General features: G+C 51.1%; 1 protein-coding gene across 1 annotated transcript in view; it reads left to right on the top strand.

Moving 5' to 3' along the window:
- DISP3 (dispatched RND transporter family member 3) overlaps positions 1-10,982 on the top strand; it is a 199,467-nt gene extending 188,485 nt beyond the window's left edge. Inside the window, exons 21-23 of the mRNA XM_061566372.1 lie at positions 8,934-9,104; positions 10,539-10,724; positions 10,831-10,982. Coding sequence (XP_061422356.1) covers positions 8,934-9,104; positions 10,539-10,724; positions 10,831-10,982 — 509 coding nt within the window. The remainder of the gene's footprint in view (positions 1-8,933; positions 9,105-10,538; positions 10,725-10,830) is intronic.
- The last annotated feature ends 5,336 nt before the right edge of the window (positions 10,983-16,318 follow it).

Here is a 16,318-nt window from a genome sequence, read left to right as displayed (position 1 = left end):
CCCGCCCTCCACCCGTTCCACTCGTTCGCTTACTCTCTGCCGCCAGTCGTCTTTTTAATTTCCCTCTCATTCTCTCCCTTCCATTGCTCTCCTGTCACTCTCTCTTGTTACATTTTTTTCATTGCCTCTGCCTTTCTCTCTCTCTCTCTCTGCCGCCATCGCTCCCACGCTGTGTTTGCTCCGTCCCATTCCCTCCATCTCTTGCCCCTATCTCTCCCACCCGCCCGGCCGCCCAGTCTCCCCCTCATCTCATCTCCCCTTTCTCTCTCTCTCTCTCTCGCCGTCTCTTCACTGCTATGGCTCAGTCTCCCCGTGTAGGGCGTGTTTGTCCTTGATTTGTTCAGAATGGACCATTAGTCGTAGGTTATTGGACTGACCTTTATGTTTGACACGCGTTTTCAGTTTCTCTCCTTAAATCATATTCCTCTGTCCGTTTTCTACCTTTTCTGCTTTTTTTTTCATTTTTACGACCAACACGTTCAGTTCTCCACCTCTCCCGCGCGCATCTGCCTTAAAATTCATTTTAATTATTTATAATACGTTACCCGTCCCGCGTCCAACCCACGCGGGCACTCTAAAGGGACGGATACAACGGCGCATATTGATGGTGCGTCGCGAGCCTTGGCGTACACCTAATCCAGCAGGTCTCCCGACCTACCCAGGCGTCCCTTGGGTAGCGGGAACGGCACTGCGAGAGGAGGAGTGCCAGGTGGCCTGGGTAGCTCAGCAGGTTTCACGACTGCCGTTGTTGGCGAGTCGAGTTCGGCACCACCCAAATCCTGCCCCCTCAGGGTTCACATCTGGGTTAGTGGCTGGAGGTCACGCAAGGTAGAACGCAATGCAACGTGGATTTACGTCGTGGATGAATGCGAGCGCATCTCGCGAAGCTGCGAAGAAATAACGGGCACGTTTATTTTATAGGCGGAGAGGCAATCCGTCACGGGCACAGAGAGAGAGAGATATAGGGCGAACAAAAAAAGGAAGTTCTTGTGTTCGTACTTGAAAACATGGACAGGGAGTCGGCAGCGTGGACGGTCGAGGGAAGGAATTTCCAGACAGCGGCGACAGTGGAGAGGAGACTGAGCAACATCCCGCTGAGCGAAGGTTGACGGGATCTTTGTTGGAGCACAGCATGCACAGCGGAGGGGAGTAGAGTGAGATGAGAGGGAAGAGCTGGGCACGGGGCAGGGAGTTCATGAAATTGATGGGGGATTAGATTGAGGGCTAGTTTGGAAGCAGTGTGTGTGCATCGGGGTGACGTCTCATTTATGTGTGTGTCGGTGAGAAGTCTAGGAGCAGCTATTTACTTTTTTATTTTTTTGGAGATGACGATCTTCAACACGGCCACCGATGGCTGCACGTATTTTTCTCTCGCAATACCGTAACGGTTTCTCGCTCACTACCCTAACTCTGAAGTATAAAGTTTACAGTGAATATATGAGATCACACACACACACACACGTGGAAAATCTCTATTTTACTCGCTACAGAGTGGAAACGAGCTTCTTTAAAATGGTAATGAAGAGGCAAGCCCTCAGGCTGTCAAAGTTTACGTGGAAGTTGTCTCGCCGAGAAGATTTCTGCAATCCAGCAGCGTGTATTTAACAACCCTGAATCTCCTTACGAGATCCCAAGACCGTTTAAAACCAGTCCAGAAGCACGCTTGCTGAAACAAATGATGACGTACTCTTTGGTTCTTTCGGTAAAGTCACGTAGGTAGAAAAAATAATAGATCACGACGTTTCGATCGCAACAACAAGTGACCGTCTTCGGGTGAGAGAATGATGACGCTTGAAAATTTAGTCTGGTGGATAAAAATGTTTTTTTTTTATTTACAAATTGACACGCAGAGCAGAGTTCCTGTACAATATGTTTTTACTACTCTCAGACACTTTGGTTCAGTCAAGCAAACATTTGACAAAATTCTAAATAATTAACTTGGGTACGCACCATACCAATCCTAACCATGGATATTTTGTCGATATTTGTAGGTATTAACTTTTTGCTATAACTGACAGCAGGAATGGGCCTGAAGTTGCTCCAGTAGTTCTGTTCAGTCTCGCCTTCTTACATGGCCATTGCCTGGTGCACAGTAACGTGACGTGAGCGTTGTCCAACCGCAGGACATATTATAACTCCCCCAAAAAAACCCTACAATGTTATTGGTATAACAATACATATATATAAGAACAGAAAGTACCAATTCCCCTTCAACAATGCCCTTCCCCGCCATAGTGGCCATGCGCCTCAATGTGTGCCTTTGATTGGAACGGGCCAAGATCACACCTGTAAGCATCGCCAATCTTCTCGTGCAAACACGGGGGTTTAAACGCTCGGGGTGGTTTTTGTTTTGTCACGAGGCTGCACAACCTTTGTTCTACATTCGCAGCCTACGATTTCGGAACGCAAACCTCGCCTCCGCGGGCTGCTGCACCCTCCGATGGCCAACCTCTCGGGGCGGGCGGATCGCGTCCCAGCGGCGGCGCACTCGCCGTCGGGGTTCGTGGTTCGGGGCCCGGCGGCCGCCCTGGTTAACGCTGCGGTGTGCGCATTCGCCGCGGAACAACTGCGCGCCTTTTGCTTCAGGGGCCGTCCATAAATGACGTCACGCACCTAGGTAGGGGGGGGGAGGTCAGACATTTGTGACGATGTGTGACGAGGGGGTGGGGAGTTTGAGAAATGTGACGTCACATCAAAATGCGCAACTTTAAATAAATGTAGAATTGTTATAACAACACTAATTGTTATAACAACACTCCTACAACATCAGAGTGCAGCGCCACGTTAAATACGCACTACAATGACAATAGTTTAAAGCGATTTGAAGCATGTTTTATTTTCAAAATGGAAATATTGTTTTGGGGGGGGTCAAAAATCGTCCAAAATCGCGTACGTCATTTATGGACGGCCCCTCAGGGTGGGGGCGCTCGAGATCCTTGCGACGACGTTCGAAACGGGGAGGCCGCCGTATGCCGGTGTCGTGGTCCAACTTCGCCCAATTCGGGAAAAAATGTCCGTGCAAATTGCTCTCTCGGGGTTTAGACAGGCAGCGATCATTGCCCCCGTTTTCAGGCCAGGTGCTGAGTCAATTTGTGTTCACGGAGACAGCTGCCAGCACTGGGGGTTCAGTTTGAAATGTGTTGAGATGTGAGATGCAGTTCGCTTATCGTTTGTAAAGCGCTCTGAGACGCCGCCGGCATGAATTTCAAAAAACAAATCATCATTATCACGCTGAATTTGTGAAAAAGGGGGAATTTTTTTTGTATTATTTTCCACCGAAGATTTTTTTTTGGCTCTCCGTTTCTATCAGCTGGCATCAAGCAGCGCCGTCACGGCAGCCTTCAGGAATTTTTGAAACGAGTGGGTGAATCCGCCGGGCTAATGAGCGGCGCGCCGTTAAGTGTAAAACCTTCTAAACGGCAGACCTGGCTTAACGAGGCCCTCGGCCTTGATTGGCCCAGGTGCATTCAGTCTCGGCTGCTTCACGAGTGACCACGGGGTTCTCCCTGCAGACGGGGAGGCAAGTGGGGGAGGCGAGAGGCCGCTTTGGGCCGTGACGGCACGGACACACGGTGTTTTTCTCCCGTGCACTCTGCGGTGAAATCCTCGTAGCGTTGTCGACGTCACAGCAGAATGCAGCGAACACGCGAATTCTGGAAAGAGTAAAACACTTGACACGTTTGTCCATCACACCGTGGCCCTAAAGATATAATACAAATGTATAAAAGGAGACGTTTCAGGCAATGGTCCCTTCTCCATCTCTCTGGCTTGAATATGGGCACATTCCTTAATGGTGTTATTGGATGAATTTATTGATTTTTTTTGTTATTTGTACTCGGGCACCACTGCCAAACGCAGAATCACATTTTCCGTTCTGTTTCATTTTGGAGGGAATATTCGCAGACAGAGAATGAAGGCGTATTAAGTCGAGTCAAGTGCAGGTCAGGTGCTTATATTTCAGACACGTGACCAGGATGACTGGGTGACCGACCGCAGTGGATGGTGACGGCAGGGAACACTGGAAGCAGGAATTTGGCTGGGACTCGCACCACCGAATGTCCCTTTGGCACCACGCAACTTCACTCTCCTTCGTGGTGAATCACTCTTGAAAGTACCCCCCCCCCCACACACACACAACAGGCCACCCCCCCCCCCCCCCACACACATCTGAGCAGAGCTGGAAAAGAGGGAAGGCCACGATCTGACCGGACGTTAAACATCAAAGCCCGAGTGGGATGGAAGCTCCCTCTGCTGATAGACGCGGCGATGGATGGAGAGAAGTGGAGAGAGAGAGAGCGAGAAAGACTGCAATGAGATATCCCCGAAGGGAACGTCCATGCCCTCCCAGTGCCTGAAAAGACCAAGGCCCCGGAGGAGGAGGAATGATTCGTGTTCGAGTTGACAGTGAAAGCACTCGGGGTAGATACGTGGGTCTCGGGCGTCGTTTATTCGTCGCCGATTGTTAAATGTGTTTGTCCGCCGCTTTTGTTCACCATCGTATTAGCGCATCGATTCTTGGCGGTGCAATTTTTACTGAGCGCGGAAAGCGTGCGCATTCGTTTGGATGCCCGAAAATTTGGCTGACCTCGCGGGGAGGGGGGCGGTGGGGAAAGAAAACGCGGACGCTCCGTGAGATTATGATCTTGTTGCGGCGCGGATGTCGGTTCCGGCCTGGCCGCGTTTGGTGGATAAATCACGATTATTACACAAAATAAAAAAAACGAAAACCAATCTGCACGAGAGACTGTGAGGGCGATGTGACACATCGTGGCACTCGGCTCGCACTCATTAATGCATCTCACGAGATCGCTGTCGGACAGATGAAATACTTGTTTTGTTTTAAGGCGCTTCATGTTAACACCTGATGTAACGTGAAGTGATGACTGAGTGCGTGAGTGTGTGCGCGTGTGAGAGTAGTGGTGGTGTATAGCGATGATTGCGCGCTGCGCTACGAACCTGGCGACCTGGGTTCGATTCCCGCTCACGGCCGACACCGGTGACGATTATCTGAACCGGTCTTCGACCTCCCCTAGGTAAATTGAGCCTCAAATCAGTGCCTGGTGCGGTGTGTAAACATTGGAACTCGGGAGACAAAGAGTATGGATTCCTGCAGTCACGAAAGCTTCAAATCTAGATTAGTAGTGGTGGTGTTGTGGTTAGCACACCGCCGGGCATGGTGCTGGCCACCCACCCTCTTGTATGCCGTGCCGGCCTTCATAAGTTGCTGCTCGCTAACATCACTGAAGGCTCTGCAGGGATTTTTGTGTGAGGGCGTGTTTGTTGACCTGCATGTGGGGAGTAGATATATACACATAGACATAACTTCAACCGAGAAGATGGATACAAATTTAGCAATCATTGGAAGGATGTCATGAACTAGGTAAAACCCTAACTGCCATATAGTGGTTGTCGTGTATCATATCTGCCAGGTACTACTACTACCACTCTATTTTTCCGAGTTAACTTCCAACCCGCATCCCCAGCTCTCTCGGCCTCCCACTTGCAGCCCCCCCCCCCCCACAGCCTCACTTCCTTCTCCTAGCGTAAACGCAGCACTCCCCCCCCTCCTCTCTCTACCCCCTTGCCCCTCCCCCGTTTCTTACCTATATAACCTCTTACCACAGCAACTCTCTCTGCCACTTCAGCAAAACATTTTCTTGCTGTGGTTTTCCCACCTGATGATGATTGCTTGTGTCGCTATCGAAACGTCGTGATTTATTTTATTTTCTACCTACGTGACTTTACCGAAAGAACCAAAGAGTATGGATTCCTGCAGTCACGAAAGCTTCAAATCTATATTAGTAGTGGTGGTGTTGCGGTTAGCACACGGCCCTACAAACCCGGCTACCCTCCTTCGATTTCCTCTCACGGTCAAAGTCAGTGACGAATATATGAACCATCCATGGGCCTCCTCTAGGTCGACTCAGCTTGAAATGAGTACCTGGTACTGTGTGTAAACAGCACTGGGGAGACAAAGGTTGCTGGGAGCGGCACTGGCCACATCACCTCCTCATGCGGTGCCTTGTGTGACCGTAATAGATGTCTCACGAACAGCACTTGCACCGTAAAGCCTGTATGACTCTCTTGGGGGAGGGAGGCCGTTGTCTTTGTGCCTGTAAGCCAGAGCTGAACTCTTGTGTATCATTGTTCATCGTCGTCTCTGAATAGACACAAAGCTCACACAATTGATGGTGTCCACTGGTGGTGACGGGAGTTCAACTTATCCTGTGGGGGCGTAACAATGCAGTAAATGCATCGTTTCATCTCAAATGCAAAGAGGTTACAAACTCGCAATATTCGCGGAGAATTGCACATGTAAGAATTTCTGATTTTCGATCCATGCAAAAAAAAAAACCCTATGCAAATGATGCATGCTAATTTAACGTTTAGGCTAATGGGCCAAATCAGAATGTACAAACCAGACAGGAAAATATGACGGTGCAGACGAGGTAGTAAAAACGTCTCGACAAGTAATTGATTCTTTAATAGAATCGTGGCCCTGAAATATTGACGGCTTCATCAAATCACCAGGGGTTTGCCTTGGGTGGCCCAAACCATTAAGAGCCCTACTCTTAGTTCTTTCGGTAAAGTCACGTAGGTAAAAAATGAAATTAAAATGTATAAAAAAAATATTTAATAACAAAAAAACAACGACGTTTCGGAGGCATTATATTATTATAATTATTTTATAATTATTTTTTTAATTAAAATTTATTTTTTTACCTACGTGACTTTTACCGAAAGAACTAAGAGTATGAATCCTTGCAGTCACGAAAGCTTCAAATCTAGAATCATTAAGAGCCCTCTTTGGCCAGCGTGGCTGGAAGATTGCGCTCGGCCCCAACTGCACTCCTCCCGTACGGTTCCTCCTCCTCCTCCGTTCTCGGTGTCGAAACGTCGGATGCCGTGCCGGACAACGCTCGCTGGGGGTGGGTAGGGATGGGGCGGGCTACCCTGTGGGTCACGTCGGAGAGAGAGAGACTTTGACTTTTAAACAACTTGCACTGGAGGCGATTTCAATATGAAATACAGTCACCAGCAAACAAATGGAAATAAACGCTACAAATCGACGCGCTGTGGCGCTAAAAGCACCGCGCACGCCACGGTGACGAGCGAGCACTTCAGAAGGTGAACACCACGAGGGTGCCGTCCACGCTGGTACAGAGAGGGACTTTTCCGGCTCCCCAGCGTTCGAAGAAGACGCGCACATCACCGGCATGTGTGTGGTATGCGTGCTCCAGCCGGAGCCGCGCCTTGAGCAGGCCTCTGAACACTGGAAGCACAGAGCAGCCGTCAGTGTCTTGTTCTATACACCGCGCGCAGGCGAAGTTGGCGAGGTCATGGCGCTCGTTAGCCAGGCAAGGCACCACCCCATATACGAAGCTGAGAGAGAGAGAGAGACCTCCGCGCGCGCCCCTGCGCCTTTTTGGCTCAACAGGCAAGAGGGCTCGCCCCCTCCGACGAGCATCGCCGACGGCGCCTCTCCCCTTTTCATTCCAGTCCGGCACTCATTGCGCAACTTCCCCGCGGAGCTGTGCAGCTGCACATTGGCGGCGAGTTAATGAGGCTTATTTCACGCGCACGTGGGCCCCCCCCGCCTCCACGCCCCCACCCGTGTGACCTTTCGCAGGGGCACGCGTCGTCACGACCCCCTGTTGGTTGGGGGGGAGGGGGGGTGACATTTCGGAGCCGTGGAGCAGTGTGCGCCGGCGTGTTTCTACAGCGGAAAACACAAATCACCTATTTAACCCCGCCGCCTTGGGCACGCCTCTGGGAACAGATGCAGTACTTTACAGAGAGCGGAGGAGGTGGTGGTGGGGGGGGGGAAGGGACACAACTGGTGACGAGTTTTCCCGTTTAGTGATTCCTGGAAATTGCTCTGCGTGAATGGCAGGTCCACGCTTCGTGCCTGCTATTAGACGACGCGATTGGGGTGTTTTTTGGTTTGTGTTTTTATCACGCCTCTATAAATGCGACCGCAATTTCAAAGCGCTGTACAAATGCTGGGGGGAAGGGGGGGGGGGTTCTGCGGGTTGGGAACGTGGATGGAATTTACGTCCTGCCGAATGTTTCTCTCATTTCATTTCACGTCGTTCGCATCTGTTTCAGTCTCTCTCCTCTCTTATCCCACCCGATCGCTCCCGTATATCTCTTCTGTCATCTCGTTATTTTATAAATTTTTAAAAGCGGGTTGTAAAGTGCAGTCTCCAACCCGTATTATCCTCTCTGTCTCTCTGGCCTCTCTCTCTATCCATGTGCTCTGAAGAAAGGCCATTGCCCGAAACGTCACAGTTGTTCTATTCTTTTCCTTTTACGGCCACGGTGCTATTGACAAAGGTGTTGAGATATTTTGTTGTTGTTGATGGTCGGAGGGCTCGCCGCTGTGCCCCCTGTTCCACGCACATTTTCACGAGATCCAACTCGGGGGCTGTGATGTATAAATGAACACCGTGTGATCGATGTGCAGTGAAGCCAGCATTGCCTTGGGTAAGAGAAGCTGATTGGTGCGGCTCCAATCAATTGCAAATTTGATGCCGCCTTCCGAGAATCGTGAAAAGGTGGCTCTCCTCCGACGTGAACTGGGAGCTCACTGGCCGTGGCGTAAACAGACAGGCACGACGGCTGGAACCCGCGACCCAGAGGTCGCCGGTTCGGTGCCATCTCCCAGCGCGGAAGTTGAAACAATGCGTCAAGGTTCTTAAATCGCCACCCCTCCCCTCCCGCATCCCTCTTTCAAGGTGCCGATCATCGCAGTCGGAGTCGTGCTTAGGCCTTTGGTTTTTGCAGTCGTAGCCATCGTCACGCTTGATCATCTTCGTCCACTCGTAGTCATCGTTGACTGAAGTAAAAACAAAAAACGAAAAGCCGCAATTGGTGAAGGTATTCGTTCACGTGTCAGCGTCTCAACACTTGCCCGCCTGCTCACGACGCAGGTGTCCTGAGCGTGGTCGTCGCGACGATGCTCGCTGTTTGGCTACGAGCTGGGCGCCGTCGAGGCCACCTCCCTCTCCATCCTCGTCGGCTCCTCGCTCGACTACTCCCTGCACATCGTCGAAGGCTACCTTGTCGCGGCGCCCCGAGCTCAGCCCGCACGCCTCGCTCGGGTGAGTGGGCAGTCCGTCCCGCTAGCAGGAGGCACCCGCTGGCTTCGGGAGTAGTCGTCATCACTGCTGCTGACCTACAAAGGCACTCGACGTGCTAGCCCTGCAATATTCACAGGAACTGATCCGTGTTCATAGAGATCCACGAGGTATTCGAATCGGAAAGATGTTATTAACCATGCAAAAAAGATTTAACTACACATATTTGGAGCATTCCTGGCAGTGATTTCAGCCGCACCACCTCTACATAACAAAGGCTCAGTCAACCATTCTACACAACAAAGACTCATTTCCTGGCAGCGATTTCAGCCGCACCACCTCTACATAACAAAAGGCTCAGTCCCATTTACACGCACCTTTACATCATCCGCACCTAGTTTACACAACAAAGACTCATTCCTAACAGCGTGCTTCAGCCGCACCGAACCTCACAAAAATACTATTCAGGGCCTACCTTGGCTCCTCCCACCCTCAACCAGTATATATACAAGGACCGTTTTTTTGGAATTTCTCTCACTTGATACAGCTATCGTGCTGTGACGGTTCCACCTGAAGACGGAAGCTTGTGTTGCCTCCGAAACGTCGTGATTTTTATTTTATTTTTAGTTTACTTTTATTAATTTAAATTTTTTACCTACATGACTTTATCGAAAAAAAACCTAAGAATATATTCGAATCACCTTCTTCTGAGGACTCTCAAGGTCAAGGCCCATTTCCTGGGGTGATCGGGCATTTGTCCATACTGGACGTATGTGATAAAATAGCTTTATAGCTCATCGGATTCCTCCAACGTAAACAAAGATTCCGATTCTGATTTGCCAGTGCAGCTGCCAAGTTTTGGAATGCTTTTCATTTGCTAATAAGACGATCAGAGTCGTGTGAGCTATTAAAGTCACGTCTTGAAAACACCCCTCTTTCAACTGGCCTTTAGACCCAGACTAGTTTAGGCCATTTACCCTGCTTTCCGTACACGGCACATTGGGTTCTACGGAAAACATGCACCTTTCAAATGTAAATTATTATTATGATCATCACCAGCAGCATCAATCATCATCTTAACCTAAGCCAATGGTGATGAGGAGCTTGATTGGTCACCATTTTATCCATGCATTGGCATTGTGTAAGTAATATCTGTCTGAACGTGGCAGTGTTTGGCGAGCGGTGGAGGGTTAATACAATTACTGACCCAAAAACAAATAAATACACCTGATTGGACGCAGTCAGTATCTGTGAAATTCACGGCCGAGGTGTGGAAAAAACCCCCGAAAAGTTGCGGTCACGGAATAAGGAGGGAGGTACCCGTAACCTCTTCCAAAAACTCGCAGTGGCACAAGCAAGTAATTTCAGGGCTGTACCTTTACCATTATTATATCATCATCACCCAAATCTAAAACCACAGTTCCCACCTCACGGTGTCTCCCCCTGCGCCTTCCACAGGCAGAGTCTGGTGGTGGCAGCGTCGGCGGCACGAGCGACGCGGCCGTCCGGGCAGCACGCGCCGTGAGCGCCGTTCGCTCCGCCGGCCCGGCCGTCCTCTGCGCCGGCCTCACCACCGCCGCGTCGGCCCTGCCCCTGGTGCCGTGCCTCGTCGCGCCGTTCGCACGCTTCGGCCGCCTGCTGGCGGTGGCGTCGCTCGCCTCCCTGGCGCTGTCGCTCGCCGTGTGCCCGGCCGCCCTGGCCGCCGTGGGGCCCCCGCGCTTCCGCCGCTCGGCACGCGCGGCGGCGCGAGCGGCCCTCGTCACGCTGGCCGCGGCCGCGCTGACGCTGGCGCTGCCGTACGCGCTGCTGCGCGGCAGGCTCGCGGCGCGATTCCCCGCGCTGCTGGGCCGCGTCGACGGAACGTCCTTGGCATCGTCCTCGTTGGGCCGCCTCGCCTCGTGACGAGCGGGACGACGACGGCCACGACGACGGAGATGCCATTTGCCGATGGAAGCCTCGCCGAGTCCTTCGCTGGGTCTCGAGGCTCAGGTGCTGCCTGTGGGCGGGTGGCACCGTAAGGAGGCTACGGAGATGCAGGGCCGGGTTCGGATCCGGACTGTGAAGCCAACTGGTGTGGAGTTGGTTCGGTGGGATCCATGTCGCTTGTGGGAGTCAGGTTTGGATACCTATTTTGGGTTTGAGGAAATGCTTCTGGTGGTGAACAGGGAAGGTGGAGTGCTCTTGCCAATAACGTCTGGCAAACGCACGCAACAGCATTTGCCCGACCCTGCTGATGAGACTTAGAAGGACCGAAGCCGGTCCAGAAATTGCTTCGCTTAAACAAATGCTGTTGAGTAACATTGGTCTGTAAGAAGGCACCAGAACGTCCTTGTAGTGGCTTGCCATGTTGCAGCGCTTCAGAAGTTATTATTATTATTATCGGCTGATGGAGATTAAAAAAAGTATACATATTAGTTGTATGTCCCCTAGACTAACACAAAACTGCAATCTGCGACGCGTGTTACGTTCTGGGCACAATTCTCAATGCAAGTTGGCGGGCGGGGGCTTGTTGGGGTGAACTTGATGAAGAGTGTTAATAATGTAATTTTAATTTATTATAGGGGCTCATGATAATTATCGACGGTCTCGTCCGCGCGTGATTCTGTCGCCGTGACGAGCGGAGGAGGCGAGTGGCCGTTTAGAGCGGTTTGAATCAACTCGAGAGGAATGTGGAGTGGTGGATCGAAAGCTTCAAATGCCCCGCGAACGTAAATATACAACTCGGCGTACTGACAACGCTGCCCGCCATTCACTCTCTCCCGTTTTATTTTTCTCGTGCATTTTAAAGAGAACATTGCGACATAAATAACAAACAAACAACAACTACAAAAACGATCGCAATGTCACGAATAACATACGCTGCTCGTAAACAACACCAACAACAAACGAATGCCTCGACATTGGATGCGTCGCGGCTCGCCGCGAGATGGATAAATGGACGGTGGCACGTGGCAGATTATGGATTCATGGGTTTCAGGGAATAAGCGGAGCAAATTGTTGCAATAAAAGCGGGTGGCTAAAGAGCGGCGGTGTTTTTAATGCGGCAAGGTCAGTAGCAGCGGGGATGGCTCTGCGAGTAGAGAGTGGAGCAGCAGCAGCGAAGTCATCTCCCCACCCTCTGCCCTATTGGCACTGCAGCCTGGTGGCAGTGAGAGAGACGCGGGTCCTGATTTTTTGTCTGTGTGTGTGTGTGCAATCTGGGATTTTTTTTCTCTCCCAGGGATGTTTTAATTGATGCAGGTGAAGAGTGCTTCTTTCTAATTGCCACGGTGAAAACTGAAAACTGATGATGGTGGTGGGGGGGGGATAAAAAGCACGCGCGCCTGCAAAATTAATTACCCGCTGTAGTTGAATTTGTTAAATTGATGTGTGTGTGTAGATAAATAAGTACGTGTCTATATAATTACGCATGTGCTGTAATGGCGAGCAGCACATTGGACTCGCAATCCAGAGGTGGCCATCTCGATCTCCCGGCGCGGCAGTTGAAACAATGGAGGAAAGTTTCTTAAAACCACGGCAACCACCCCGACAGGGCCGCGTCTGTCCACCCAGTGGTACAGACGGGGACAACCACAGCCAGTCGAGCGACAGGTCGCACACGTGTGGCTGGCTGGGGGGTAAAGCGGTGAGCACTCCCATCTTTTCCAAACGGTCGACTTCCGAGACGTCTGGCCGGTGTGAAAGAATAGGCCGAGAGTCGAGATTTCCTTTTACATTGCTGGAAGTCATTCTGCCAGGGCGCTGCACCTTTTCATGCGGTTTTTTTTCTTCTCTATATCAAGAGCGCTGCCGTTTTCGCCCGAGGCCCGATTCGGATCAAAAACAAGAATAAGTCGTTGAGCTCTTTTTCCGCGGTGCGCCGCTCTCTAACTAAGCAGCCAATTAAGGACGGCGGCGGCGCTGGAGGATAAAAACGTCCGGGGTGGGTTTTTTTTCTCTTCGTGTTTGAGGAAAGTGAAGCTGCGCGCGGCAGGAGGAGGAGGAGGCGGATGATAATTATTCATTATCGCTTACAGGGTCCACGCTCCGCTGCTCTCGCCGGCAAATCTAGATGTCAGGCGCGCACGGGTGCGCGTGGATGAGCAGAGGGTGTGTGTGAATTATGAGTCCCCGCTCGTTGACTGATGGTGCTCAGACTCTCTCTGTAACCCCCCCACCACCACCCCCACTACCACCACCAACCACCGCTCGGTCGGTGATGTGAAGATGTGCGTCCAGAGAGTTTTGTGACGTCAACTCGCTGGGATGGACGGCAGTCCTTTCCTCCCCCTCCTGCTCCCCGTCCTCCTCCGGGAAATGTCAGGCCAGCCTCCTGCCAAGATTAATGCCGGAAATATAAAGGCGCAACCCTTGCAATTGCGTGTGCACGCTACTGTTGTCAGAAGAGCCTCCATGAGAGAGAGAGAGAGCTCTAGAGAACCCCTGCAGAGGGTCTTTGGATATATTCTTCCACACTGGTCACAGATGTCTTGGAAGAGGTGGATATACCCACACGTTTCCTCACCGCAAGGCAGCCTGCCGATTGACGGCCGTAGTGTACCCCTTCAATAATGCTGGGTGGACAGATAATTAATCGCCGTACCGAGGCTTAATTTCAGCCAGGTCTGTCCTGGTCAGCGACGCGGCACACCACATCAAGTACACCTCCTCGCTACGGCTCTGGCTAATAGTCACGTGTCTACTACTCCAGCCTTAGCAGCGGCCTGAGATATTTGGTGCGAAATTCAGGCCCTGCCACAGACAATTTGCGTAAAAGTAAACGCAAGTCACGGTTGAAATTAGCTGTTGCCTGCTTTCACTCCAAAGTTCATAAAATCAGTGGCGATGTAAAGTATAAGCATAGTATGAATGAACATAAGGCCCGCATCAGTTGGCCTGTATTGCGAATTGATGCGTGTTCACCATTCGGCGTTGCGATCCGATGTAAGAATCAATTCCCCAACTTGAGACTGGTGGTGCATCGCAGCTCATCTTGCGCTCGACGGCGTTCGCGTTGAAATTCTTCTTCTTGCGCTTGGCTTTGTATCGCGACTCGTCGACTCGTAAGTCCACGTGAAGCTTTGGTAGTGGCCAAAGGCACAGCCAAGAGGGGGGGGGGGGGTAGGGGTTAAGCTGAATGGACGTCTTCAATGCCTCCTCTGAATTTCACCGAGGTTCACAACGTGGCCCCAATCCGTTCTTGCTCAGGATTTGCACCGTCGCACGCCGCCGAGGGGCAGGAGGGGTGGAACCGCGTCTAAGATTTCCCACCCGATGTAGAGGCGATGCCCTCCACGCACGCGGCCGCATTCGTGGTTCTGCTCCGCCGTTGTTCGGTTCGGCGTGTGCCGTTGTGCTTCGAGGCAGGTGCTCGATTTAAAGGGAGGAGTGCGGGGGGCCAGGGGAGGTTGAATGGGCGACGGGACGAGATAATTGTAGAGGACGTTGTGTGTTCAGCGCCTGTCACCGTCGTTCATTAGCGCCGAAGATCCAAACGCTCGAATGAACCAATCGAAGGCGACGTGTCCGCGCGCACAAAAAAAAGACCCCAATTGATCCTCGCGCGTTGTCGGTGTGGCCATAGGAGTCGAGCCCAATCGATGAATCGACGCCATCTCTCTGCCCGCGTAGTGAAACGTAACTACAAGAGTGCGAATATCCAACGCGTGTCGTTAACCCTCCTTCCCCCCTCCCATTATGACGACGGAGCGGGCTACCCTAGGGAGAAGGCCGCACCAATCTTATAGAACAACAACAACAACCCTCGAGCATTGCGCCACTAATTGCTCAAGTGCTTGCAGCCTCGTTAGGAGCCGATCATGCACCGTGCAGGTGTGAGCAATGATTATGAAGTGTCGGAGGTTTTTTATTTTTTATTTAACTGCCGTTGCATATCTTTTTAAAACTCCTTCCCTGGGGTGAAAAGACACCGATCATTAGTATTATTATTACGTGTCCTTATTCGGCACTCTGGAGAATATAATTCGACCCGTCCGTGGTCTTGGACTTTGAGGAACCTCCTATAAATATATATACACACAGTACTGCTAACTTTTATATCGCGTTAAAAATCCTGAACTAAAGCAACCAAGGTGAATGACAGTGGAGTGTTTGACATTGGGCATGGGTGGTGGTAAAACACCCGAGGGAAGGAATTGAACACATAAAGAGCCCCCCCCCCACCAACAAAAAAACACTATAGCAGTTTTGGGCCCCCAATGAAACTTAATCTGGCCTGGATACAATGCCACATTCGTTCGGGTTGTTAATTCGCCTCCCTCTCTCTCTCTCTGCGGTCAGATTATCTCCTGCCACTACCACGCTTCATCCCGCGAACAGCGCGGAGTTGGGGGTGGCTGGGCATTCATCGTGACCGCCACTGGGCCAGTTGGCACCCGGTCGGCCGTTTAATCGCTCCCACAGTCACCTAAAAATGATTGGGGAAATTACAAAATTCAAGGTCAATGGTAAAGGTGCAGCCCTTGCAATGGCTTGCTCATTCCAATTGTTGGCGGAAGGGCCTTCGCTAGGGAGCCCTCTCCAGAGGATATTTTGGCCTCCTCTCTTTCACGCTGGCCGGATATTCTTGCAAGAGGTGGGAGCACAGCCACGCTTTGCCCATCAGACGTGTCCTGCATATCAACTCACGTTGGTGTACCCAACCGGACTGCTGGAGAGATAAGAAACTTAGACTGCCATACCGGGAGATCAGACCGGCGACAGCAAGCCCAGTGTGCTCGCCATTAATCCACGGTAGCATCTCGACCGACTTTAAACAGGCAGCTCAGGGATTGAAACATGATCTGGCACTGCATGGATGTTTAGCTTAAATCCAGGTTTCAGCTGCTTAGAAAAAACGGCTTCTCCAGTGTAGTGAGTTAATGGTCTTTCCTCGGTTACCAATCGCTGCACGAAAAATGCATCATATTAAAGTTTGTTTTGAACTGAATTTCACAAATACATCCAAATATTAAAAATAACAATTTCAGTTCGCCACGTGGGAAAATGCTGCGCCCGAGTGTTGATGAGAGATTATTTGAAGGGTGCTCAGAAGTAGCTCTGTAATATCATCTTCCGCCGGGCCGTTCTCTAATATGCGAGCATTCCAAATGGACACTTCGTCTCATTACTCAATTGCCGATCGAAAAATAAAAAGAAGAAATAACAACAACAAAAACCATTGGTATGCTGTGCACTCAATCGCCAGGCTTTGAATTCAAAGTGAATTCCCATAGAGAACACTTGCTGGACTCAACGGT

This window comes from Lethenteron reissneri, chromosome 36, assembly GCF_015708825.2.
Source record: "Lethenteron reissneri isolate LAM-NWPU_2019-01 chromosome 36, ASM1570882v1, whole genome shotgun sequence".
Classification (NCBI taxonomy): domain Eukaryota; kingdom Metazoa; phylum Chordata; class Hyperoartia; order Petromyzontiformes; family Petromyzontidae; genus Lethenteron; species Lethenteron reissneri.
Note: the sequence above shows the minus strand (reverse complement) of the source record. Positions and strands in the feature narration are given on the sequence as shown.